Raw genomic sequence first — 25870 nt, forward strand, 5'->3', positions numbered from 1 at the left:
GATCAAACAAGGACCGATAACACTAAGTCTCGGTGGAAATTTTGACGATGAGCAGGATATTTTCATGATCTGAAAGTTTCTCCCCACAGACTTATTAGTTCCTAGGGAGAAATGGGAAACCACCTTGACTGGGCAATCAAAGTTACCATCACCAATAGGAGACAGATAGACATTGAGTAGAGAACATACAATTACCCTTGGAGTGTTCCTGCCTAGAATGCATCACCTGAGTAGAACAACGAGGAAGTATCAGAAACCTCAAAAGTAGGAAGCGTTTATTAAAAAGGGGACAGGGGAACTGCATTTTTTAAAAATACCGATGTTCTAAAAGGCAAATTAAGGCTTTGAAAACTTCCAGATAAAAGGAGGTGAAAGATATCCGACCCTAGACTGGAATCTGTACAATATACAACAGAATGTTATTCAGCCATAAAAAGGAATGAAATCTTGCCATTTGCAATGACATGGATGGGGCTAGAGTGTATAAGGCTAAGTGGAATAAGTCAGTCAGAGAAAGACAAATACCATATGATTTCACTTATATGTAAATTTAAGAAACAAAACAAATGAGCAAAGGGGGAGGGCAAGAAAGAAAGGCAAACCAAGAAAGAGACTCTTAGCTATAGAGAACAAACTGATGGTTACCAGAGGGGAGATGGGTGGGGGGATGGGTTAAAAAGTAGGCGACGGGGATTAAAGCGTGTATTTGCCGAGGGGTGCCTGGGTGGCTCAGTCAGTTAAGCGTCTGCTTTTGGCTCAGGTCATGATCTTGTGGTTTGCGGGTTCGAGGCCAGCATGGGGCTCTCTGCTGTCAGTGCAGAGCCTGCTTCGAATCCTCTGTCTCCTTCTCTCTTTGTCCCTCCCCCACTTGCTGTCTCCCTCCCTCCCTCTCTCTCTCTCTCAAAAAACAAATAGACATTAAAGAGTGTACTTGCTGAGATGAGCACCAGGTACTGTATGGAAGTGTTGAATCACTATATTATACACCTGAAACTAATATTACATTGTATGTTAACTAACTGATATTTGAATAAAAACTTTAGAAAATATATATTTAATATAAATGTTCAATTGATTCCAGTTGACAGCTATGCTGTGGTTATGGAACAGGCTATCCTATTCTTATTCTTAGGAAATGCACAGTTAAGTATTAGGAATAAAGGGCTAGGATGGTTTAGAAAAAAATATTTGTGTATATATGTGTGTGTGTGTATATATATATATATATACACATATATATATACACACACACACAAAATCAAAGGCACACACACACTTGCATGTATATATTCTCTTTCCCTTCCTCTCTTGTCTCTGTCTGTCTCTATTCCTCTCTCTAAATACGCACTTTTACATTCCTCTCTGGATAGAACAATCAATCATGCTAGTAAAAGCATGTCTATTTCTTATTATTTAAGAGAGCTGCCAAGGACTAGAGATGATGCCCCATCCTTACTTCCAACCTTTCTGAAAAATTGTCACTGTCAGTTGTTCTCACAGGCTGTGGATAAATACGGTATTGATCTGAAGGGTAATCGGTCCTGTATTGAAGCTAGAGGTCTTTGAATTTTTGTTCAAAAATTTAAAATTGGGGCGCCTGGGTGGCTCAGTCGGTTAAGCGTCTGACTCTTGATGTCGACTCAGGTCACGATCTCACAGTTTGTGAGATCGAGACCCGCGTCCGGCTCTGTGCTGACAGTGCCCGCTGGGGGATTCTCCCTCTCCCTCTCTCTCTGCCCCCGCCCCCCCCAACAATAAATAAATAAACATTCAAAAAATAAGGAAAAATTGATTGCTAGAGAAGTCAAGCAGATTAAGAATCTGGGCTGTAGAGATGAAGTATATATGTCACTATTTTGCGAATTTTTTTTTTTTTTTTTTTTTTTTTTTGGGACAGAGAGAGACAGAGCATGAACGGGGGAGGGGCAGAGAGAGAGGGAGACACAGAATCGGAAACAGGCTCCAGGCCCCGAGCCATCAGCCCAGAGCCTGACGCGGGGCTCGAACTCACGGACCGCGAGATCGTGACCTGGCTGAAGTCGGACGCTTAACCGACTGCGCCACCCAGGCGCCCCTATTTTGCGAATTTAATATGAGTTAAAAATGTAAGAACTTTCACACCTCACAATTAAAATGCGCATGATATCACCCACCGATTGCAGTGATGTTATTCAAAATCACTCATTGGGGCGCCTGGGTGGCGCAGTCGGTTAAGCGTCCGACTTCAGCCAGGTCACGATCTCGCGGTCCGTGAGTTCGAGCCCCCATCAGGCTCTGGGCTGATGGCTCGGGGCCTGGAGCCTGTTTCCGATTCTGTGTCTCCCTCTCTCTCTGCCCCTCCCCCGTTTATGCTCTGTCTCTCTCTGTCCCAAAAATAAATAAAAAACGTTGAAAAAAAAATTTCAAAATCACTCGTGGAAAATACGAAATGTAACTGATGAGGATCAAAGCAACTAACTGAAATATCAACCCCCCAAGGTTGCATTGGTTAACACAGACCTTAAACAGGGTTTGACAAAAATACACCGAAAAGACTTTGGGGCTTTTTATTATAACTGGATTTAGTAAGTAGCTGCTGAGACATTTGTTCTTTTCTATAAATATGCATACTTTGCTCGAAAACCAAGAGTCTGTGGAACTGTTATCGATACATCTTAGCTCTCTCTGCTTCACTTTGCCATTAAATCAGCCGTCCGCTCCACAAAGTTCCGATATGAAGCCTCTTTTTTCTTTCTGGCTAATTTTGTGGGGCCAGAAAGGTGAGGGCATGGCTGCCTTGTTTTTATAATCGCTGCCCAGCTTTCTAGCCCCATAATGTTTACTGGCCCGAATTCAGTTCTATCAGGCGGCACGACTTTGGAGATACACCATTCCCCTCCTAGTGTACGTGACTAGAACTGTAGAATCTTCCGCAGCTTGTGCCGTCAGGCTCCAAAGGTGGTGACTTCGAAAGAAATGGTTCCATGCCTGGGCATTCAGGCCAGCACTGGTTCCTATAATGATACGGGTCTAACATTGACCTTGTCCTGACTTTTCTTTTAGGGCTTTATGATCTAGCTTTCCTTGAATTAATACCTGGACAAAGATGGACGTAAGGTGATTTAATAGCTACCTTAACACTGGCACAGTGGCTGCTTCTCCAGAGGGACCACGTTTTGGCTTTTGCAAAATTGTAGCTAATTTTACAACCACTTGAGGCTTTGAGAGGTATTAGCAAAATCTGTCCAAGTATGGGAGCCATGTTTTTGACTTCTCTTGACATTTTTCTGCTCCCACAAAAAGTGGTGCGTGTTGTGGTAGCCAGCCTCCAAGATGGCCCACCGGGATGCCCAACTTCTGGTATTCATACCCAGGGGTCATTCCCTCCCATATTCAATCAGGTTTGGTCTCTGTGACCACTAGAATATGCTAGAAGCGATGGTGAATCACTTCCAAAGCCAGGTCTGAAGATACATTGTGGCTTCTACTTTGCTTTATTTGGGGGTCTCTTGCTCTGAAAGAAACCAGCTGCAATGTCATGTAGGGTCTCAAGAAGCCCCGGGAGAGGGTCGTGTGGCGAGGACCGAGGCTTCTGTGTGAGTCACCTTGGAAGCCCTGGTCAAGCCTTTGGATGGCTGGGGGATCTTTGCCTGTCTAAACTCTGCCCGGCCTCTGTGGCTGGAATCGTTTTATTCCCATCCCCAATTACACCACTATGAGAATGTAATTATCTTCTTTCTTTACCACGGTCCACCTATGGTATTTTGTCGTGTTCTCTTTATTATAAACACAACAATGTGGATGTTCACTTCCTTGCAGACAATATAGTAAATAAATATGAACTATGAAATTAACAGCACAGGGTTTAGGTTAACCTTCCTGAGTTTGTGCTTAAGAGCTGTCTGATTTCATGCAAATCGCTTACCCCTTGTGCATCTATAAGGTGGACTTTATGTATACCTAGGTCTTAGGATTGCTATGAGGATTCAAATATGCAATGTGTATAGTCTTTGGCAAAGAAAATTCCCAATAAACATTTATTATTTCAGAACTATTATTATTGGACAGCTCCAAGAAAGCCTGTCACTGTGCAATTAAACGTTGGCATCATTCCCAAGCTTAATGCTTATTAGATCTTGGAAAAAAGTTAGTGAGCTCTCCAAGCTTCAGTTTCCTTGTATGTAAACTAGAGATAAAATAAACTCTCTCACTGGGCCCTGGGAGGATAAAACATTATATAATAAATGTAAAACACCTAACACGCAGCCTGACAAATGGGAGGCGGGCAACAAATGTTCATTGCTTCCTTTCTTCTCAGCTTCTTAAAGTAGATACTGTGCAGAGCGGCTGGGGGCTGGGTGCTAAATCATGCTAGATGCAGAAAAGGAAAATGTGTTTCAGGCTTTGTATGTTGAACTGAGTTGGGCATAAACCGAAATAGCTTTCTATTACTTAAATGTTGAACACGCCTGGTTCAGCTACACAAGTCACTTTTCCAATCTTGCTTGAGAGCACAGGTAATGTTATGCCTTATTTATTTTAATTTTGTATTTGCTACGTGGTCAGTTTTCAAACAGTGGCTGTGATTAATGACATAATTCGAAATCTAAAGGTTCTAATATCTCGAATTCATGTTCAGTGTACAAAAGGGTCACATTTACTTGGATACATCTTTGTGTGGCAAACGGCTGGGCTTGGTCACTTGCAAAGTGACCTTAGAGGCAAACACCATGGGCTTTAATCCCACTGATCCCAATAACGAGATGTAGGGATAAGGACATCGGTCTAGACAGTAGGGGACTAGGTTCTAGTTTCTGCACTTGTACCAGCTAGATGTCTGATTTTAAATAAGTCACCTCTTTCCAGAAAGGCAGGATGTCATAGGGGAAAGCTGAGTTAGAAAGATTCATGTTGGGATCAAGGCTTTATACCTCTTCTTAGGTGTGTAATCCCCTAAGCTTTACTTTCCTGTAAACTGGGGGCAATCATATCTAACTCATAAGCTTATGATTTTGAATGAAATAAAAATGTATAACTTCTGGTATTTATCGGGTATTTACTGAACACATTTTGTTTCTCCGTTTTTCCCTGATCCTCAGTTTTATCACCTGTAAAATGAGCCAGTTGAATTAAAACCTTTCTAGTTCTAATGTTCTATTATCGTAGGAATTATACTGTTAAGTGAAACCTTAGATCTGTGCACTTGCTCTTGGTATGTAACGAAGTGCCCCATCTGGTTGTAATAAAAATAAAAACACATTGTGGTGGTAGAGGGGGAAAAAAACCACAAAAATTCTTAAACGTATGTGTTTAAGAGAAAGGCCTGCCCAATATAGATTCAGCAGATATTTTATTTGTATTCTGTTGTGTCCACAGATGGCCTGATGACAGTGATCAGATCACAGGGTATTAGTCAGAGACTCTGTCTAGTAAATAATGGCAGAACAGAGCCAGGACCATCGACCAGCTTGCAAAGTCACTCTTTCGGCAACAACGAAGCATGGTTGACCTCTGTCTCTTAGCCCAAGTTGTGTCTGATTATTTCTTACATTTGTTAGAATCAACCACTCCAAGATATGAAGAATTTGCTTATTTTTTTGAAAGGTTTATTTACTTATTTTGAGATAGAGAGAGAGAGAATGCACAAGTCGGGGAGAGGCAGATAGAGAGAGGGAGACAGAATCCCAAGCAGGCTCTGGTGCAGAGCCCAATGCGGGACTCGAACCCATGAACTGTAAGATCATGACCTGAGCCGAAGCCAGACACTTAACCAACTGAGCCATTCAGGCGCCCCTATTTTTTATTTGAGAGAGAGAGAAAGAGCACGTGAGCAAGGGAGAGGGCCAGAGGGAGAGAGAGAGAATCCCAAGCTCCACACTCAGTAAGGAGCCCCACACGAGGCTCTATCCCAAGCCCCTGGGATCATGACCTGAGCAGAAATTAAGAGTCAGATGCTCAACCAACTGAGCTGCCCAGGCGCCTCTCTGGCTCCATTCTTAACAGGAGTATGAGCTTGGGAAGTTAACCTGATTCTTGGAAACATGGATTGCTTCATCTGTGAAATGAGAATAACAAGTACTTCTCAAAAGTCCCTTTCTCTGGTACTAAACAAGGCAATAAATACTAAGCCCCTGACACATCAAATGCAAGGCTTCTTCCCCCTTCTCATTTCATTTTGCAATTTCTGTGTGCACGCCTACATTATTGAGCTGGCACAGGATAGGGGGCTAATGTAAAAATAAGTCTTGGGGTATGATGTCTTAGAGTGTGGTCTTGCTTTCCAGAGACAAGAACTGAATTGGGTGAAGTCAATTAGTTGTTTTTTCTGTTTTTCCCCTCTGCCTGTCACTTATCAAGAGTAGTCACCAAGCAGTACATAATTAACAAAATGTAACAAAAGATCTTACCGCCTCCCTTCAAAAGAAAAGTAAGGTCTATTTTTAACCAGCTACAGCTGAATCTCCATCCCCCCCCCCCCTAACTTCTTTTACAACATTCTGTCAGAACCTATAGTTCTGTAAAGAGACCGGGCTGCATTGAGATTATTTAAGAAAAAAAAAAATGTTTTCCATAGATGATCTCGTGTTAACTCAAAATTTTGCTTCCTATGAAAACACAAGCTAGAATTTGAAATAATAACTGGTAACTTCAAGCATCTGGTTTATGTAAATATTTCAAATGGCCTATAAATTTTAAGTACTAGTGTTAGGAGAAAATACTATACTCAGAGCAAAAAGTTTTAATTTACAAAATAAATGTTTGCTTTATACAATCTCCCAGTCCTCAAAAGAATTATGAAAGGAAAACTAAAGGCCCAGTGGAACCATGTATTTAGAGACAGATGTAAAATAGTTAGTGATGTTATTTTAGGAATTGCATAGGCACATAGAATATTTTGGATGGCTTTCTAAGATCTCTATAGCAAGTGTACCTGTAGAACTTCTTCTTTACTGGTAATCTATGCTTGGATATTCTGTAGAGTTTCCAAATTCTAACATATTCTAAATTGAACTTATCTTTTTCTCCCCTCCATCTTGATTCTCTTCTTATATCCCCTCTCTTGAGTGAACAGCTTCATCATCTACCCAGTGGGTCTGTGTAACACATTGGGAGATCATTGGAAGTACCCCTCTCTGACTTTCTGTCTACTCCCCCTACCATCACATAATCTGGGAAAGAACCTTCATAATTTCCAAGATCCCTCTCCCTTGCTGAAACTCTTGTCAGTTTCCTTTTCACGTGCTCTTTACTTCTTGCTGGGATCCCTGCAGTAGCCTCTCTTTCTTTGCCTGTATTCTTACTCTCTCCAACCTGTCCTCCATATTTGTGGTCTTGATAAAAGCAGATCTCACAACAGATCTCCTCTGGGTTAGATTCTTTAGTTCATTCCATAGCAGGTTTGGAATTGCTTAGTTAAGCATATAAAGTCTTCATGCCATGGCTACTGCCTGTTATTCTAGTCTCTTCTCTTGCCATTCCCTATATTTCCAGTACATCTCTCATTCTTTAATGTGTACAGTTCTCTGAACATATTGTACTTCTAATGTGTCCCTGCCTTATCACAAGCCATTTCACACTGCCTAGAATGTTCCCTTTTCTCCTATTTAAATCTAACTCAAAGACGGATGAACTATCATCTCATCTGGGACACCGACGTGGAAACACATCTACCCTTTCCCCCCAAAACACACGCATGTATCTCTGTGGGACGTGGATGGCGTCCTCTGTGCTTCTGGAACTCACAGTGTTTATATATATTCTTTTGGGCCTGAAATCATTAATGTATTTATCTGCCCCTACATTAGGAATTTGTCTATTTTGAGTTTGAATCCCTGGCACATGGTTAGCGGTCAACAAATAGTGAATTTAAATGAATATAAGCTTGGATTGTTATTCCACTTAATTCATTTACCTCTCTGGGCTCTATTTTCCTCATCTATAAAAGTAAAGAATTAGACTAGTCAATGGGTCTCAAATTCTACACTTCATACTATTTACATCAAAGCATCCAGCAGCTGCAAAAGTAAAACAAAACAACCCCTTAAAGAGAGAAAAAAAACCCAGATTGCCACACCCAACTCCCCATAATTCTGATCAGCGCATCTGAGCACGGGTTGTAAAATGTATGTTTCTGTTATCTAACAAGATTTGGCTTACCTAGCAAGATCAACAGGCCTAGAAACTGTTCCAGCTTGAAAAATCCTTCCGGTGCCCTGTGTTTCCTACAGATTCCAAACTTCTTAAACCGGTATTCAAGGTCTCTTTCCTTGAACCCTGCATTTTTCTCCAATCCCAAATATCACCTTCACCTTCTTGTACTTTTTGATCTAGTCACACCGAATCGTTTCTGGAAAGACCTATACATACTAGCTTTTTCTTTAAGGAATGCCCCACTATTGTGCTAATTCTACGATGAGATTCAGGCATCAAGTCCTTCAGGAAAAATTCTCTGAATTCTTTCTTTTCGTCTTTCCGATCCTGTTTTTGCTTCTATTAGGATATTTTGTATTATATTATTTTATTATATTATATATTATAATCTTATATTATATTTTATAATACATATATTATATTTTATAATACATATTATATTATATTATATTATATTATATTATATTATATTATCTTTGAGCATCTTGAAGATACAGAACTCAGCGAATGTTCTTGTCTTTCCTTATTGTGGCAATTTATCATTCCTTAAACAAATATTCATCGAGCATCTACTCTCCAAATTGAGAATCTACTCATCTAAATTGATTCCTTTATGTCCTTTCATCCTCTTAATAATAATATCGCAAGCATTGTTACTATTTCGCAAAAGAGGAAACAAAGGCTTGTCGAGTTTCAGCTGTTTGTATAGCTCCTCACATGGTTATTTAATGGCCGGGTTAGAATTAGCATCCGGTGTTTCTGATGTCATTTTCTTCACGTCGCCACGCTTTCTTACTTACACTTTTGCACAGAAGAAAAGGATGAAAAGAAATAGGATAGAAAGCGCCTCACTCCTCGGTAAATGCTGACTCACGTCACTCACCGCCTGAAAGTCACAACCTGATAAACTGGAGTTTGCCACAAATTCAGAGGGAATCAGTACAGCGTAGCTAATGTTTTGAGAGAGTCAGGAGGACAAAATTTCCTCGCAGGCCAACCATAAAGAAAATTCTTCCGGGATTTTGAGCAACTTGATTTAAAAAAAAAAAAAAATCAAAGTTTTGTTGCTTAGAAATTTGAATTGGGCATAAGATGATGGCAGAGAAGACCTGAGATCAGACAGGGCGGGAGGTCGCTCCTGGAGAACCAGAGACCCTGCCATTTTCCATGGAGCCTTGACAAAACTAAAGCATAATTAACACAGGCGCCAGCACTTACTAAATGCACATTAGGTGCTTGATATTTTGCTTAGTGTTTTACGTTTATTTGTTCAGTGTTTCCAAACGTTAGTCGCTTCTGTGTCACTTTTATGGACTTTTGTTCCATTAGAGTGTCACCTAACTACTATTTACTTAATGCTTTTCCTTAAATGAACTTCAGGTAGCCTAACTTTCCCCCCTTGATCTAAGCAGTAGTCCCTAAAGTCTAATTAAATACTTTAATATCTTAATGGAATTGGTTTAACTTACATTTTTTCTAACACATAATGAAAACAGATACATGATTATTATAAACGAGTTCGTCAGTAGAGCCTGCGAATCATATACTGGCCCATGGTTTGTGAAATGCATTTTGTTTCATTTAATCCTGGAACTTTCTGGGTTAACCCAGAAACTCTTATTCTCATTTGCATTCAAAAGGGAAGATTAAAGGACTTGCTTAAAGTCATTCCTACCTGTCATTCTGCAGCCTAGCCCTAAAACATAATATTCTTCAGCCAGTCCTGGGGCACCTGGGTGGCTGCGTTGGTTGAGCCGCGGGCTTCAGCTCAGGCCACGATCTCGCGGTTTGAGTTCAAGCCCCACAAGCGGCTGTCAGGGCGGAGCCTGCTTCGGATCCTCCGTCCCTCTTTCTCTCTGCCCCTCCCCCCGCTTGCCCTCTCTCAAAAACTAAATAAAACATTAAAAAAAAAAAAAAAGATTTCATCCCTAACCCCAATTTTGTATATGTCACAAATGCAACTTGGTAAAAATGCGAATGGGGATGAGAGTGACCAAAAGTTAAGCGTAAAAAATTAAAATACGGTTGGCCCTTGATTTCTCCCTGGGTCAACTTATACATGGATTTTTTTGAACAACTGCAGTACAGTACTGTTGTAAATGCATTTTCTCTTCCTTACGACTTTCTTCACGTTTTCTTTTCTCTAGCTTACTTTATCGTAAGAATACAGCAGGTAACACACGTCACATACACAACATGTATTACAACCGTATGTGTTATCGGTAAGGGTTCTGGTCAACAAAGGCTATTAGTTTCGTTTCGGGGGCGTCAAAGTTATTTGCAGATTTCCAACGGTGGGGGTTGGGACCTATAACCCCTACTTTGTTCAAGGGTCAATTGTATTTCACTTCGTCCCTTTATCCAGAAGCCTGCTTTCCTGCTCAGCCTTACTGCGACTCATCTCCCAAAACCAGTGTGCATGCGCCTAAAATATGCTTTCCAGGCTCTACATTTCTGTGTAGCACCTAGGTCCTATTTTATTTTGAAAAACCTAAGTCTTCTGTGGAACATTCCCCCCTTTGGAGGGAGAAATGCAAGGCGCGCCCACGCGGTTTAAATTGGCACTCTGCTTTTATTGTAATCTGAAGGCACATTAACTTCAGGGTTTCATTTAAGGTAGCCTGGGGTGGATCTTGGTCTTTTCTCCACAGGAGGAAAAGAAAAACAAAAGCCCCTTGCCACAAAGTGGCAACAGGTGCACCAGGATTGCAAATGTAGCAACATAACCCCATGAAACAGGGCATTTGGGAATAGAAGTTATATTCAGATGATATTCAATATTAATATGATCACCGCGAGCTCCACTCATCGTTCTGGAAACAGCTTGTGGAAAATAGGAATCTAGGAATTCGTCATTTTTTTTTTCTCCTCTTCCTACCTTACAACGGCGTTAGTGGTAACAAAGCTGTGACGCGCAGAACCTGAGTATGTGGGCTATGAGCAGTTGATGGCACAAGGAGGTTTTCAATCCCTGAAACATGTAACACCCAATTTGAAAAGTACATTTCACCTTGCCTTAGGGCAAACAGGCAGGATGGGAATGTGGCAGGCAACGTTGTTGCCTTTCTGGTCTTTTTCTAGAGTTAAAGGTAATTAAACGACAGAACTGCCCAACACTCAAAACAGGAATGGAAACCCAGCTTTTCAATTCTCTTTATTACCCAGCAGCAGAACATTTCAGTGCTCAATAGAAATGCAAATGCTGAAAAGCTGAATTACATATTGGCAAAATGGCTGACCCACGGAGGACAAATATTTCAAAGCAGCCATTTCTGTTTCCTTTTTTGAGATTGATCACTGTTTTAAATTTAACAAAAAAAATCACTGATAATGTCTCTGCAATACAAATCCACGTGCCCTCCAGGGTATTTTGATGGAATGAGAACCTCCCAAATTTTGGTATGCCTAAACATTGCCAGGAGCTTGATAAAAATGAGTATTGCCAGAAGTTTTGATTTAACAGGTCTGGGGAAAGCATTTTAAACAATGACATCACTGATGCTGTTGTGAACGGGCCCAGATCCTGCTTGGAGAATTGCGTTAGTGGCCAGACAAGCCTTGTGGGTTCTATGTTTTCTTGCTTTATAATGTCCTTCTCCTTGTCCTCTCTCCTATTTAAATCCTGTCTAGGGGGCGCCTGGGTGGCTCAGTCAGTTAAGCATCCAACTTCGGCTCAGGTCATGATCTCGTGGTTCGTGAGTTCAAGCCCCGCGTCAGGCTCTGTGTTGATGGCCCAGAGCCTGGAGCCTGTTTCAGATTCTGTGTCTCCCTCTCTCTCTGACCCTCCCCCGTTCATGGTCTGTCTCTCTCTGTCTCAAAAATAAATAAACGTTAAAAAAATTAAAAAATAATAATAATAAATAAATAAATAAATAAATAAATCCTGTCTAGCCTTCGAGTCGAAGTTCAAACCACTGAGACGGCCCTGACCTGACTATTGCCGTCAGAGATGCTCTCTGACCTTCCGGGGCAGACGGAGATGTCTCCAAACCTGGACCCAGCAGCCCGCCAGCGGAAGCTTGCTGAGCCGGCCTGCATTCCCCAAGAATGTTCTTCTTAACCTGCGGACCAATATTGTATCTCATGAATATTTTATATACACTATAGAATATGCACAAAAGAGAGTTAACAGATGACTTAAAGGAGATAAATAAGACAAGTGATTTTTGTTTGTTTGTTTGACTAAAAGTTTGGAATATCATACATTAGGGATGTATTATGATACAACATAAACTTTTCAGTGAAGCCATGGAACTCAATGTGCTTCAACATGTAACAACATCTTGACTGATCATTTTAGGATATTGTAATTCAGAGGGTTAGATCTCAGCTCAGTGTATTTTAGCACTGGGTTTAATAGCTGTTGTAAGCAAAAACCTATGCGACTTGATGTTTTTTTGTTTTTTGTTTTTTGTTTTTAATTTGAGAGAGAGAGAGAGAGAGAGCATGAGCAGGAAAGGGGCAGAGGGAGGAAGAGAGAGAGAGAATCTTTTTTTTTTTAATTTTTTTAATGTTTATTTGTTTTTGAGAGAGAGGAAGAGACAGACTATGAGCAGGGGAGGGGCAGAGAGAGAGGGAGACACAGAATCCCAAGCAGGCTCCAGGCTCTGAGCTGTCAGCCCAGAGCCCGACACGGGACTCGAACTCACAAACCGCGAGATCATGACCTGAGCCAAAGTCGGAAGCTCAGCCGAGTGAGCCACCCAGGCACCCGAGAGAGAGAGAGAGAGAGAGAGAGAGAGAGAGAGAGAGAGAAACTTAAGCAGGCTCCATGCTGACTGTGAAGTCACACACAGGGTTCCATCCTATGACCCTGAGGTCATGACCTGAGCCGAAGTCAAGAGTCAGTCACTCAACTGACTGAGCCCCCAGAGCCCCAACTTCATAGAGTTTAAGGGAAGGATATCATTGAGGGTACTTACTAACTTACAGTGTCAGTTTTGCAATCCCATCCACCCGTTTTCATAATGAGTTTTGCTGGAATTCAGGAAAATTATACCTTCCCGGATGCGAACTAATTCTCACCAGCTAAGCTGCGTTGTTAAAAATTGTATTTTTAAATAGGTAATTTCATATGGTACAATGTTCACAAGTGAAAAAATGAAGAGTCTTCCTCCAGCCTGTTTCTAGTCACTGGTTCGACTCCCACAGAGGAAACAAATTCTATTCCTGTATGAGCATAGAAAGCATGCATATATTATTTTCTGACCTGCTTTACACTCACTGCCATACAGAATGAAGAAGGACATAGGTTTCCTACAGCATTTCCCCCCCCCCCCCCACATTCTTCAGCCTTGTTTGATCAGAATTCCAATAGTAATCACTTGATATTATAATTATGCAAATTTGGTTCGTGGGCCAAAGTGTCCTCAAAATTACTCCTACTTTCTTCTGTAACTTTTTTTTAGGTCGCTAACTGCTAAGGATGCATTTACTTTTTTTTTTTTTTTAAGTTTATTTATTTTGAGAGAGAGAGAGGGGGGGGGGACGGGGGAGAGAGAGAATGAGAGAGAAAATCCCAAGCAGGCTCTGTGCCTCAGCGCAGAGCCAGGTGCAGGGCTCGCTTTCATGACCGTGAGATCATGACCTGAGCCCAAATCAAGAGTTGGATGCTTAACTGACTGAGCCACCCAAGTGCCTCGGGTTGCATTGAATTTTGTGTTGCCATCAGTAGTTACCAAAAATCTCATCTTAGGTGCTGGCCCTGCCCTCTGGGAGGCTGCATGGCTGACTGTCTCTTTCAGTATCACCTTTTTTTGGCAACCCTGAAATTGTACCGCTCAAGGGTTCTATTCTCAGATAAACATCATACCTATTCAGACGAACAGTCTTCAGTCTTCACAAGGCAAGTATATTTGTTATGGCAATGCTAATTTAGCAAATAAACCTTACATTGTGGTGCCTTAACACAGTAAGGTGTATTATTTTGTTCTCATTGGAGTCTGAGTTACTGGTTTGTAGACCCCCTTCCTGCCCGAAGTGAGACGGTCATAGGCTCTTTCCCTCCCCATCCCCCAGGGCTTTGTAGTCATTTGTATCCTGCCAGCGAAAGGCAAACAAAAGCACCGAGAAGGTATACCCACTTCTAAAATACCTTGGCTTGGAAGGGACACATTAATTCTGTTGTCATTCCATTGACAAGAACTGATTATAGGCACTACCAAAGGTATAAAGGGGTCTGGGAAATATCATTCCTGGTTGGGTAGCAATATCTTGGGAGAACTCTACACCACGAAAGGGGCGGGGGGGGGTGGCACGATTTGATTGACATATAATTATCTACTGCAAAGTATTCAGACATATTGTTAATATCTGAACAGTCCGTTTTATTTTATTTTTTAAATTTCTTAACGTTTATTTGAGAGAGAGAGAGAGAGAGGAAGAGAGGCAGAAAGAGAGAATCCCAAGCATGCTCCCTGCTGTCAGCAAAGGACCCGATGAGGGGCTCGAACTCATGAACTGTGAGATCGTGACCTGAGCTGATATCATGAACTGTGAGATCGTGACCTGAGCTGATATCATGAACTGTGAGATCGTGACCTGAGCTGGTACCAAGAATCAGCCGCTTAACTGACTGAGCTGCCCAGGTGCCCCTTGAATAGTCAATTTTAAATAAAGGCACACGTTTGGGATATAAATTGACGTGAAAAATCTCACTAAAACGTAGGCTCCATGAAGGCAGGTTTTCGTCTGTTTTGTTGACTGCTGAGGCTCCAGTACTCAGAACAGTAGTGGGCACTCTATAGGTGCTCGATAAATATTTGTTGAATGACCAACTGAATGAATGTGTTTTGTGTGTTGAAATTCTATTAATCAGCCAAAATGTTAATGCAGATGTGTCACAAAAAAGTAAAGAGCTGTGAATAAATTGATTGCGAAAGCTATGAATTTTATGGGCAGAAATGGATATTGAGAACTTTCTGGTAGTTGAATAATGGAGAAACCAATGGATAACAGGGATATTAGACTGGGTAATATCTAGAAGAATACCTTAAGAGCATAAAAACTTCTTAAGTAACACAGTGGCAGAATAATAGATTCAATTATTTCTAATGCCAATAGTTATGGAATCGGTATACCAACATTCACAAGTGTAAACAAAGAACTGTATTAGATTTTTGGATATTTAATGCCACTTAGATAATTAATTTTCACAAAAAAGTCCAGTTTGTGAACTCTTCAGTCTTTTGAGGGTAACTTAAAAACATAATGGTAACTTTCCTAACTCCCGTTTCATGGAAACCACCAACTCCAAAGATATATAAATGACATCTGTGATAAGTCACTTTTGATCGGGGTAACATAAAGACTATAAAGAGTATGGAGGAAAGGAGAAAGCATAAGAGAAAAAAGAAATAACTAAAATGTCCAGGTCTCAGTGATCACATTTCAAAATGTCAGTTGTAATAAGAATACTTTCATAAAGACAATTCCTCCTCTACCCCGTATCATATGGAATATTCATTCAAGGTGGATCATAGGCTTAAATGCGAAAGCTAAAACTATAAGGCTTTGAAAAAAACCAGCACAGAAAAATATCTTCATAACATGCAGGATGGCAAAGATTTGTTAAAGGACTAACCATAACAGAAAAAAATGAACTGGATTTCATCAAAATTAAAAATGTCTGCTTATTAAAATATACCACTAAGAAAGTAAAAAAAGAAATAAGGCAGAGACCGGCAGAAGATATTCATAATACGTATGCAGAGTTGACCCTTGAACAAGGCAGGTTCCACTTATCTGTGAATTTTTTTTTTAAATACAATACAGTAGTATAAATGTATTTTCTCTTCCTTATGGTTGTTTTAATAACATTTTCTTTTCTCCAGCTTACTTTGTTGTAAGAATACAGTAAATAATATGTATATAACACACAAAATATGTGTTAATCGACTGTTTACCAATGGGAAAGCTTCCAGTCAACAGTACGCCCTTAATAGTTTGTTTTGGGGGAGTCAAAGGTCACAGGCTGGTTTTTGACTGCAGGGTGAGCAGGTGTCCCAGATTGTTCAAGGTCAATGGTGGCTATGTAGGGCTGAGTTCCCTTTCCATTTTTTGGCCAGATACTTTAATATTACCCTTGTTTTGCTTTTACAATTGAGAAAAGATACATAAATCTCCAACATAACCTCCCTGTTCAGTCCTAGCATTTCAGGAGTACTATTTAACATCAATATTCATTCTGTGGTTTTGCATGGGTGTGTGGGTCTAATTGTTTGCTGAAATATTCTTTGAAATATTGAAAAAAAGGTATTAGCCATGAATGGATTTTAATTTTTTTTTAGTGTTTACTTATTTTTGAGAGAGAGAGAGAGAGAGAGAGAGAGAACTCAAGTGGGGGAGGGGCAGAGAGAGAGATACACACACCCAGAATCCGAAGCAGGCTCCAGGCTCCACGCTGTCAGTACAGAGCCCGATGGGGGGCTCCAACTCCTGAACCGTGAGATCACGACCTGAGCTGAAGTCGGACGCTTAACAGACTGAGCCACCCAGGCGCCCCACCATGAACTGATTTTAATGTGCTAGGCACCCCATCCTTGCCTCTGCCAGCTCAGTCCCAGAGGCTGCTACTGAAAGTTTGCAGGAAAACAGATTTAGCTTGGGAAAATGGAAAGAATTCTTTCCCAAGCACCTGTGAATTGTTTACGCTAATCGGGTCCTGGCTGATGTTGGCTGTGTGTGAGCCTGTGTGGAATCTATAATCCACCCTCTCATATACCTTAGGTGAAAGTGGGAGTTTTTAATCGGTTGGGATGATCCCATTGTGTTTTCATACCATTTTTCTCCCTTTCTGTTTCTGATCCCCTCGCCGTTTCTCTCTTCCTCTTGTCCTCATATCTTACTGTACCTTGGAGCCCTGAATCACAATGCACCCCAAAGCTGAGGCTGGCTGGGGGCAAAGGCACAAGGAGCTTTGGAAGACCGTGTGCAGGTCGCTCGTTGGTATCCAGAACGTTACTTTGCGCGCAGAGAATTGCCTTGACCCAATGGCACGCTCCAGAGATGGAAGGTTACGTTTTATGGCCATCTCCCTATGGGTGAACTTGGCAGGCTGGCCATCTCCATGATATTTTTTCTTTTCGCTTGCCTTCACCCTCTCCTTCACACAGAATGTTCCTTGTGTTAAACACAGGTTTGGAGAGCCTGCGTGTGAGCAATTAGAGGTCTAAAATGGAGCGTGTGGGAGGTTAGGAGGGAAGGCTTGGTAGTTAGCTTGTCATCCGTGAGTGACGCTCAGGGTGCTGCTTCCCGGGTGGAGGTTTAAAGGGGGGGGGCGGTAGAACAAGCCAAAAAGCAAGTGTTTGTTGACGGTGAGGACTTGAGCGCCATTAAAGTAAGGCTAGAGACAACATATGTAAAGTGTATTCTGAAGCACTTCTCAGAGACAAGGTTCTGGAAATTATATCTATACTGCTTGTTTGGGACATACTGCTTGTGTTGGGGCTCTGAGGGACAAATGGGCGAACGCCAGAATGGTGACCGGAAAAGGTTAGAGCCCAGTTGGCGGTCATGCTTCTCGTGGGGATCAGGTTGCTTTTCAGTCACTGTTTCTACCTCCTTATGGAGCAAATTTGACCTGTCAGTGCCGATATGAGCTACATCAAAGACCATGACATGAAGGTCTCAGGGGGATAGACCGGGAGAAGGAAGAAAACCTGGTATTCACTTGGCAAGACTCCTGGAAACACCACGGTCAGGCCTTCAGTGAGTGGTTCTCAAAGTAGGTGTCTCCAGCGCGGGGCTTGGGGCATGGGTAGAAGCAGCCACCTTCTGCTGAGTCTGGACAGAAGCAGGAGTGTGAACGGAAGCTGGTTTGAGGTTACGCAACCAAAGAGCCTATGGACCGGACTAGGCAGTAAAGAAGGAAGGGGAAAGGTGTCTTAACTGAGATCTATAGCTCAGAGCTAGTTTCAGAGCGGCTTTTGAATTGATGTCAATGAAGTTCAGCAGAGTAAAGCTTGACTGGTCTCCTATCCCACAATTCTATGTTTTGGCGGAATAAAAACTCAACCATCACAGACTATTGAGTATTAAAGAGCTCTTCTAAGAACTGTACTCTTCAGGGGCCTTGTAAATTCTGTTTCAAAGGTTAATTCTCCTCACTAGGACGTTAAATCCCTCCTGCTGTGTTTTCTTTGGGCCTTTGTTTTTTAAATTTCTTCTATTTTATGGGAGGTATAGCCAGGTTCATAACGCTTGCCCTTTCCTGCACCTGTATGTGTTTGAGAATTGTTTTTGACCTGCCCCTCCCTTTCGCCTTCAGCAGCCTCTATTTTCACCTGAAGATTTGAATGCTTTAAAGGTCCTAGAAGGTTCTGTTTTCCAAATCTTCGGTTGTCAAAAGTTATTTCCCTGAACCCCGAGCATCTCCTTGTAATGGAGATTTAAGTATTTTCAGGTCTGGAGCTCAGTAGAGACATTTACTAAGTCCAAATGCTCCTACTTTACTAAGTCCAAATGCATCCCTATGCCAAGGGTGATACTAGGCACCGAGAAAATGGTATTTAAGGAGATCACCACCATTTGGGTAGGCAAGAGACACCTGGGTGATAACAAAACGATAGCATCGATGACAAATCAACAATAAAGAACGTACTGAACACTTTATAAGCACACCTCCGTTAATTCTCAAAAATACCTATGATTTTGGAGTTGGGGTTCTATCCATTTTGATGAGGGCTCTCGGGCTTAGAGACGTGAAGCCACTCATGTGAACTCATCAGCTAGTACATGGTGAAAAGAGAACACAACATGACAAAGCTACGGGGTAGGCCCGAACGGAACGCTGTGAGAGAGAGTTCTGGAAACGTCAGGTAAGGCTTCACACAGGAGGTTCCACTGGGGCTGGGTCCTGCATGGAGTACAGGAGAGGAAACCGCGCGAGCACATTTTGTGCCGATGACTGTCGCCAATGATTTGCAACTAATCGAGGGCTATCACAGGTCTTTGTCTCTTGGAGTAAGAAGTCAAGAAGACCCAGGGGTTTAGAGTTTAGATTTAGAGTACATTCAACTCATGGCCAAAGATTGACAAGCCAGCTATTCTGATGATGTCACAGGGTGAGCAAAAGGTGGAGGAAACATTTGAGAGAGAAACATTTAAACAAACTCCTCTCCATTTCCAAATGCGACTTGAAGAGACTCTTAGCTGTTAACTGTGGCGCTCATCAGTTGCCAAAGCCGGCATTTCCCTCGGTTGGACAAGACAGAGAAGATGCCCTGGGACGAAGTGAATATAGCACGTGGCTCCAATGCCAATGGTTATTTAAAATGATAAAAGGGGGAAATTGTGAGCAGGAGTCATAAATTTGATTGCTTAGTGACTCTAGTCAATTGGCTGCCTTTTGATGTATTTCCCATTTTGAAGGAAATTTAATTGTCCAAGGATATTGATGCTCTTGGAGAAGAGAAATGTAGGGCAGCAGAGAGGGCATAGGTGTGTGTGTGGTAAGAGGCAGCCTGGTTCCAGTCTCCACTTTCTGCTGTGAGTTGTGTGATCTGGGCATGTGGTAGAACCACTCTGAGCTTTTACCATTTCCAGATGTGTGATTTGGTCACAAATGTCTCCTTTGCTACCTGTGAGGTTGCTGGGGTCAGAAGTACTTGAATTCAAATCCTGGCCCTGCTGCTTTCTGAATGCGTCTTTTCTAATCTGTGAAATAATCCCTCTTTCCCAAAGTTTCTTTGAGAATTAACGGATACAATGAACTTGCAGAGGGTACACCCATGTGTAGCCCAGTCCTGTTTTTCAAAAGTCCATTTGCACCTTTCCAATGGTTTGGATTTATTTAAGGGAAAGACCTAGACAGGAAAAAGAGCTGCACGATGTGCTAAAACCTGTTTTACTATAAAACGGGAGGTCAGTGGTTCTTAGTCTTGTTTGCACAATTTGAATCACCAGGGACAATTAAAATGATTCCCAAGTACAAAGCTAACCACGAAAAATTCTGATTTAATTGGTCTGCCAGGGGCTCCGGTCTCGAGTTCATAAAAGCTTACCAGGTGTTTCTAACATGCCCTGGATTCCATCATTTCTTCTCAAACTAACATAAATTACCGGGAAATCTTGTTACCACGCAGGCTCTGATTTTCTAGGGCCGGGATGCCTGAGATTCTGTATTTCCAACCAGCCCCAAGCTGAAGCTGGTGCTGTTAGTTCAGAACCACACTCTGAATAGCACACGATCCAGAGCAGTGGCTTTCAACCTTCAGTATTCATCAGACCAGCCCGGTGGGTGGTTGTAAATGCAGCACTGGGACCCGGGACTTTCCCTCCCAAGTTCCATTTCACCTGGTTTTCGAAGGGACCAAGACAATCGCCCACGTGTGGTGTCCATTTCAACCTGAAAATCCCATGATGCTAATTTTGCGATCTTAGAACATGACCTCTCTCCCAATGCAGTCGTTCAGTAAGAAAAAATGGCAGAGTCTGAAGCTGAGTGTGTGAGTCGTCGTTGTCAGCAACCTGGAAGATGGGTGAGCTCAAGTTGTGTGATGTCGGGACGTGGCGGCTGTCTATGCCCCGCGTGTCTTCAACCTCAAGAGTTCTCTTTTCAAGTTAATGGCAACCTTTGCAGAAAGAACTCTCTCTAGGTAAGCAGGTTTGACTGTTGACAAAGCACTCACAGATGAATTGGGAGAAGATCCTTCATTGACGGATGATGAACAGGGTGACCCTAGTTTTTCTTCCTCTCTCTGCAGCACATCACGCTCTCAAGCAGACTCCCCAGAGAGGTGGGCTCATCTTCCCTACCTTGGAGCCAAACCAAGGAAAAGTGAAGGGCCACAGAGCAACCTGCTTTATTCCACAGAGCAGATGACTGACTTTTGAAAACCTCTGGGGCTTTCAAAAGAATCTGTCCCGTGATAGACTGCATTGTTTTCCCCCTTCTTTTTTCACCCTCTGGGATTTCTCTGACTTTTACCAGCTAAAAACATCTTCTACTTCGGGGTAGGCTTTTTGCCACTTTCCAAAAAGAATTGAAAAATAACTGCAATGGGGCCAGAAACATTATAATTCTGGTATCATGGCCTCAGATAACCATTTTGCATGCAGTTAATAGAGAAGAGGGGTGGTTTCTAAGAAGGTTGTGACTTTGTAAATAAAATTGATACGAGGATGGTGATGTGGAAAATAAAACTCAGATTTCCTTCCTTTCCTGTTTACAAGTATTTATACCTACAGGAACACTTGACCAGTCTGTAGAAATACCAACATGACTTTGAGAGTGGACAACAAGGCAATCATCACACACCAGTTTAGTGGATCAAATCCTAGGTCACCCAACTTCCAGGTGCTCAGCTAAATACTGTGCTCCCGACTGGACTTTTTTTTTTTAATGTTTTATTTATTGTTGAAAGACAGAGGGTCAGCGGGGGAGGGGCAGAGAGAGAGGGAGACACGAATCCAAAACAGGCTCCAGGCTCTGAGCTGTCAGCACAGAGCCCATCCCCGGGCTCCCACGAACAGCGAAATCCTGACCTGAGCCAAAATCGGACACTCAACCAACTGAGCCACCCAAGTGCCCCCCCGGTTGGAACTTCTTTGAGAAGAGGGCATCAAATCAGGGCTACTTGACCTATCATGCCCCTGTCCCCAGGCTGGGCTGGTCAGGTAGGGAGCTGCTGTGCTTTATAGCAGCATAAACCTTAGTTGCCTCAAATGCCTTTCCGAGAGCCAGCTCCCATACTGCCCCCTTTCCACTGGTGCTCAGAGCCTGGCCACTGGTGAGATGCTGGCCGTGGCCATCCATCCAAACACAAGCATCTGGTTCTGAAAGGGAGGGATGCAAACTGTGGTCCTCAGGCCTCTGCCCACTCACCCAGAGCCCTTTACCAGGCTGAGGGGCTGGTTGTCCAGGAAAGACTGGGGAAAGGAAAGGGGGTTCACCGGTCCTGGATGGAGGGGCTCTAGGGAAGGTGTGGGGAGGAGGGGGGGGGTCTCACTTTTCATGTGAAATGGAGGACTGGGCAGATAGGGACTACCAAGACAAACTTTCACTAGTTTTCCGTTTTGCCCTGAGCGGGGTTTTGATGTGACAAGAAAATAATCACTGTTTTAGAATTTATGGAAAATTTAATTTCCTGCCTTATTTCCTTCACTTTCCTTCCTTCCCTCCTTCCTTTTTTCTCCTTCCTTCCTTCCTTCCTACCTTCCTTTCTTCCTTCCTTCCTTCCTTCCTCCTTTCCTTCCTTCCTTTCTTTCTCTCTTTCTCTCTTTCTTTTTCTTTCTTTCTTTCTTTCTTTCTTTCTTTCTTTCCTCCCTTCTTTCCTCCCTTCCTCCCTCCCTCCCTTTCTTTCTTTCTTTTCCTTCCTTCCTTCCTTCCTTCCTTCCTTCCTTCCTTCCTTTTTTTTTTTTTTTTTGCTAAAAATAGGAGGTAAAACTCCTATCAGGCCACATTCTTATTTGCCAGGCAGTGGCTGCCTTATGAAATCTCAAACAGAGGAAGGGAGAGCCTTTTGCCAGGGAGATTTATTTCATCGATTTGCTGACACATAGCATTTCTTATGTGGCAGACAGTATTAAGACTCTTAGCAACTTAGGAATTGGGCACTATTATTGTCTCCATTTTCTTTTCTTTTCTTTTTTTGCAGAGGAGAGAACTGAAGATCAAAGAGGGGAACTTGTCCTGCTTCACTGGGGCAGACTTAGGATTTGAACCTGGTTAGACAAGGTCCCGGGGTCTGTAACCACGCATCACCCTGCTTCTATTGGTGATGAAAGTGTTCCTGTTCCAGGGATGAAGGAAAGAAATTGGACCGGGCAGACTGGTTTTTCATTGCGGGCCCCCAGACCGAGGTGCTGGTAATCATCATTGGAGCTCTTGTTACGACGCAGACTCCTCGGCTTTACACCTGCCCATCGGCTCCAGGAAGGTTGAGGTTTTGAGAAGTCAGCCTAGGTGATGTCTCGGGACCCCTCAACCTCACTACAAATCCGAGATTCTTTGCCTGGAACATCCTTCCGATGACCTTAAAACGAAGGTGCTATCGGGAGCTCCAGAGGCTTATGCTACCGCCTACCCTGCATTTTCTAGTCATCCCAGCTCTGCTGTCTAAACCGCAGTCACGGATGGTGACAATTCTGACCACTCCACCCCCAAATCCATCTGCTGACAACCACCAGGCGGCTCTGAGTCCTCTGAGCCTCCCACACCCTGCCTGCCTGCCTTCCGTGAAAGCCCGGAGCCCACAGGCTTCTTGAAAGCTTAAACCGTCCCTACTCAAGAGGCAAGGTGGGCATCTTGAATACCGATCGTGAAGGGCGCCCCCCTTCTCTGCTCTGCCGAAGGGTATGCAGCTCATGTAGATGACCCCACCACGGAACATTACTGTCCCGCTCAGATCCGGACACGGGAATGTTTAAACACGGGACTGGTGACAGGCTTGAGCCTCGACCCCCTTTCCTCCATTTACTTCCAGCGTCTTCTTACTTGCAGATCCAGAAGAGGCTGGAGGTTCTGGCCAGACTCTCACTCTTCTCCTACTTCAGCATACATGTTCTCTTTAGGTGGCTGAAGGTAGCATTTGCTGACGCTTACAACCAGGGGCACGAGGAGAATGAGCTATCCTATCACTTGGGCTAATTTATCAAGCACCCTGACCCGAGCAAATCAACCGGATAATTGCTAGCTCCTCTCCACTTGAGGAAGCCTGGATCGTGCCCAGGAAAACGGACGCAGAGAAGAAAGAGGCTTGCAAGCCCTCGAGGTTGCTATGGGAAATTGGCTTGAGAAGAAGAAGAAACCAATGCAGAGGAGACCTCTGGGGAAAGCTAGATGCCATCAGAGCCCCGTGTGAAGTGCCCACCAGCACCTAACAGCGAGGGACGCCAGGACGGTCCACACGGCATTCCCTCTCAGGTCTGCCGTTTGGCTTCCAAGAATCTGACTACCTCTCTGTTCGAGAACACGTATGAACTCTGCCTTTGTCCTCAGTGCATCACTTCTGACATTCGGGGGAGGCCCATCCCATCATCAGATTGCCCTGACTGGGTACTCTAAATGTTGCATGGAAAAAAAAAGAAAACAGTGCTTTGAAAAAATGTCCTGCCCATCAGGATATTCCATAAAACACTCCCGGCTTCTTTCTAATGTGCTGGCAAAACATTCTGAATGCACCGTGGAACGGGAAGCACACTGGAGCCTAACTGACCTTCCTGAAATGTGTAATAAAAACGCACAGAGCAGCCCTACTTTAGAACAGGCGTGTTCCTCACTGCTCCCCGAGTGCACGGTTAATTCCTCGAGCAGGAGCTGAATTCATCTAAGATAGATAAGGCAGCTCGAGAGGCACAAAGCTTATCTCGGGGAGCCCCGAATCCAGCTGGAGTTCGGTCAGATAGGTCAGTGTGTCCTAGATCTCCTCTAGCGTAGTGGCTGCAAACTTAACCTTTTCCGGGGGAGGGGGGGCAACGGGGAAAGCATTCCTGACACCTTTCAAACCCGTGCCTTGGGCGCAAGGAGGTGGGGAGGAATCATTTTCTAACAGAGCTTTCCAAGGGACGTTTGTACCGCAAGTTGAGTAGGATGGTTTTTTTCTTTCTCTTTCATCTCTCTTTCCTTCTTCCTTTCTTTCCCACATCCCAAAAGTTTGCACTTATCCATTCTATTACATGCCTGCCTCCATTTCAGCAACAGTTTGGCAAAGATTCGTGATCAATTTAGTAATCCCAATGATTGGACGCCTGTGGTAGACACTGTCAATAGAAAACCAACATGCAAAAGAGAGGAGTTTCCTCTCTTCCTCGCCTTTTATTACCTTGAGCTCCTTGACTGTAGAAGAATCTATGAGCAGACTCGACATCCAGGAGTCTATGAGCCGACTCGACATCCAGAAAATAATCCATTTTGGGATAATCCATCCTTGAGGTTCCAAAAGCAGAGTTTCAAGACAAAATAGTCACTTGTATACCTATGAAAAAGGAAAAAAAATCCACAATATTTTGGACTGACAAATAGATTTTTAAAAACATATATATATATATATATATATATATATATATACACACACACACACACATACATATACAATTAATAATATATCATGTATTTAAATATATGTATTTAAATAGATATGTAGATGCAATATATTATATTCGTTATATAAGGATATATTTATACCCACACGTATATATTTAAACATTTCGGAATAAGAAATGTCCCATTATAATATTCCCTCCTTTGACTGACATTTCCAATGCTAAAACCACCCCTCAACATACCTTTCCTACTGTGTTGAGAAAATGCAACATTTAATCATCATTCATGAAAAGAAATATATTGCATTCAGAAAAAAGAAAACAACAACACACGATTCAAGCTAAAGAGGAGTAACATACCAGTATTTCCTTGTTGTGTGTTAACTGGAAAATATGCCGTTAGATTCATATGCTCTCCGTTTTCAAAAGCATCTGACGAATGGCATCAGCCGTTCTGAATTGATCCTCAGTTGGTCCCGGGAGCTCTGATTCCCCTAGAACAGTGAGAATCGCCTGGGAATCTGAGCCTCCACTTATAGGTGCCTTGCGTTTATGACACATGCTGACATGTTTGCTGTAAAAATGCCTTGAATTCCTTCCTTCTTGGTGATTCCCTGCAGCACGTTTTACAAGGTGCGACAGGATCATCACCTGCTTGCCCCTGACCTAGGCTGCTTTTGAGAAAGAATTCTGGTTTGTAGAGCAGCAACAATTATTTCAGAATTGCAATGATTCCCCTAATATTATCATGCACTAG

The 25870-nt window shown here is 42.7% G+C and overlaps 1 protein-coding gene across 1 annotated transcript in view; it reads right to left on the reverse strand.

The window, feature by feature from the left end:
* The window catches only part of PHACTR1 (phosphatase and actin regulator 1), a 554037-nt gene extending 529041 nt beyond the window's left edge, over window positions 1-24996 (reverse strand). Inside the window, exon 1 of the mRNA XM_042985704.1 lies at window positions 24894-24996. Within this exon, the coding sequence (XP_042841638.1) occupies window positions 24894-24996 (103 nt within the window). The remainder of the gene's footprint in view (window positions 1-24893) is intronic.
* Between the last annotated feature and the right edge of the window lie 874 nt (window positions 24997-25870).

This window comes from Panthera tigris, chromosome B2 (assembly GCF_018350195.1).
Source record: "Panthera tigris isolate Pti1 chromosome B2, P.tigris_Pti1_mat1.1, whole genome shotgun sequence".
Classification (NCBI taxonomy): domain Eukaryota; kingdom Metazoa; phylum Chordata; class Mammalia; order Carnivora; family Felidae; genus Panthera; species Panthera tigris.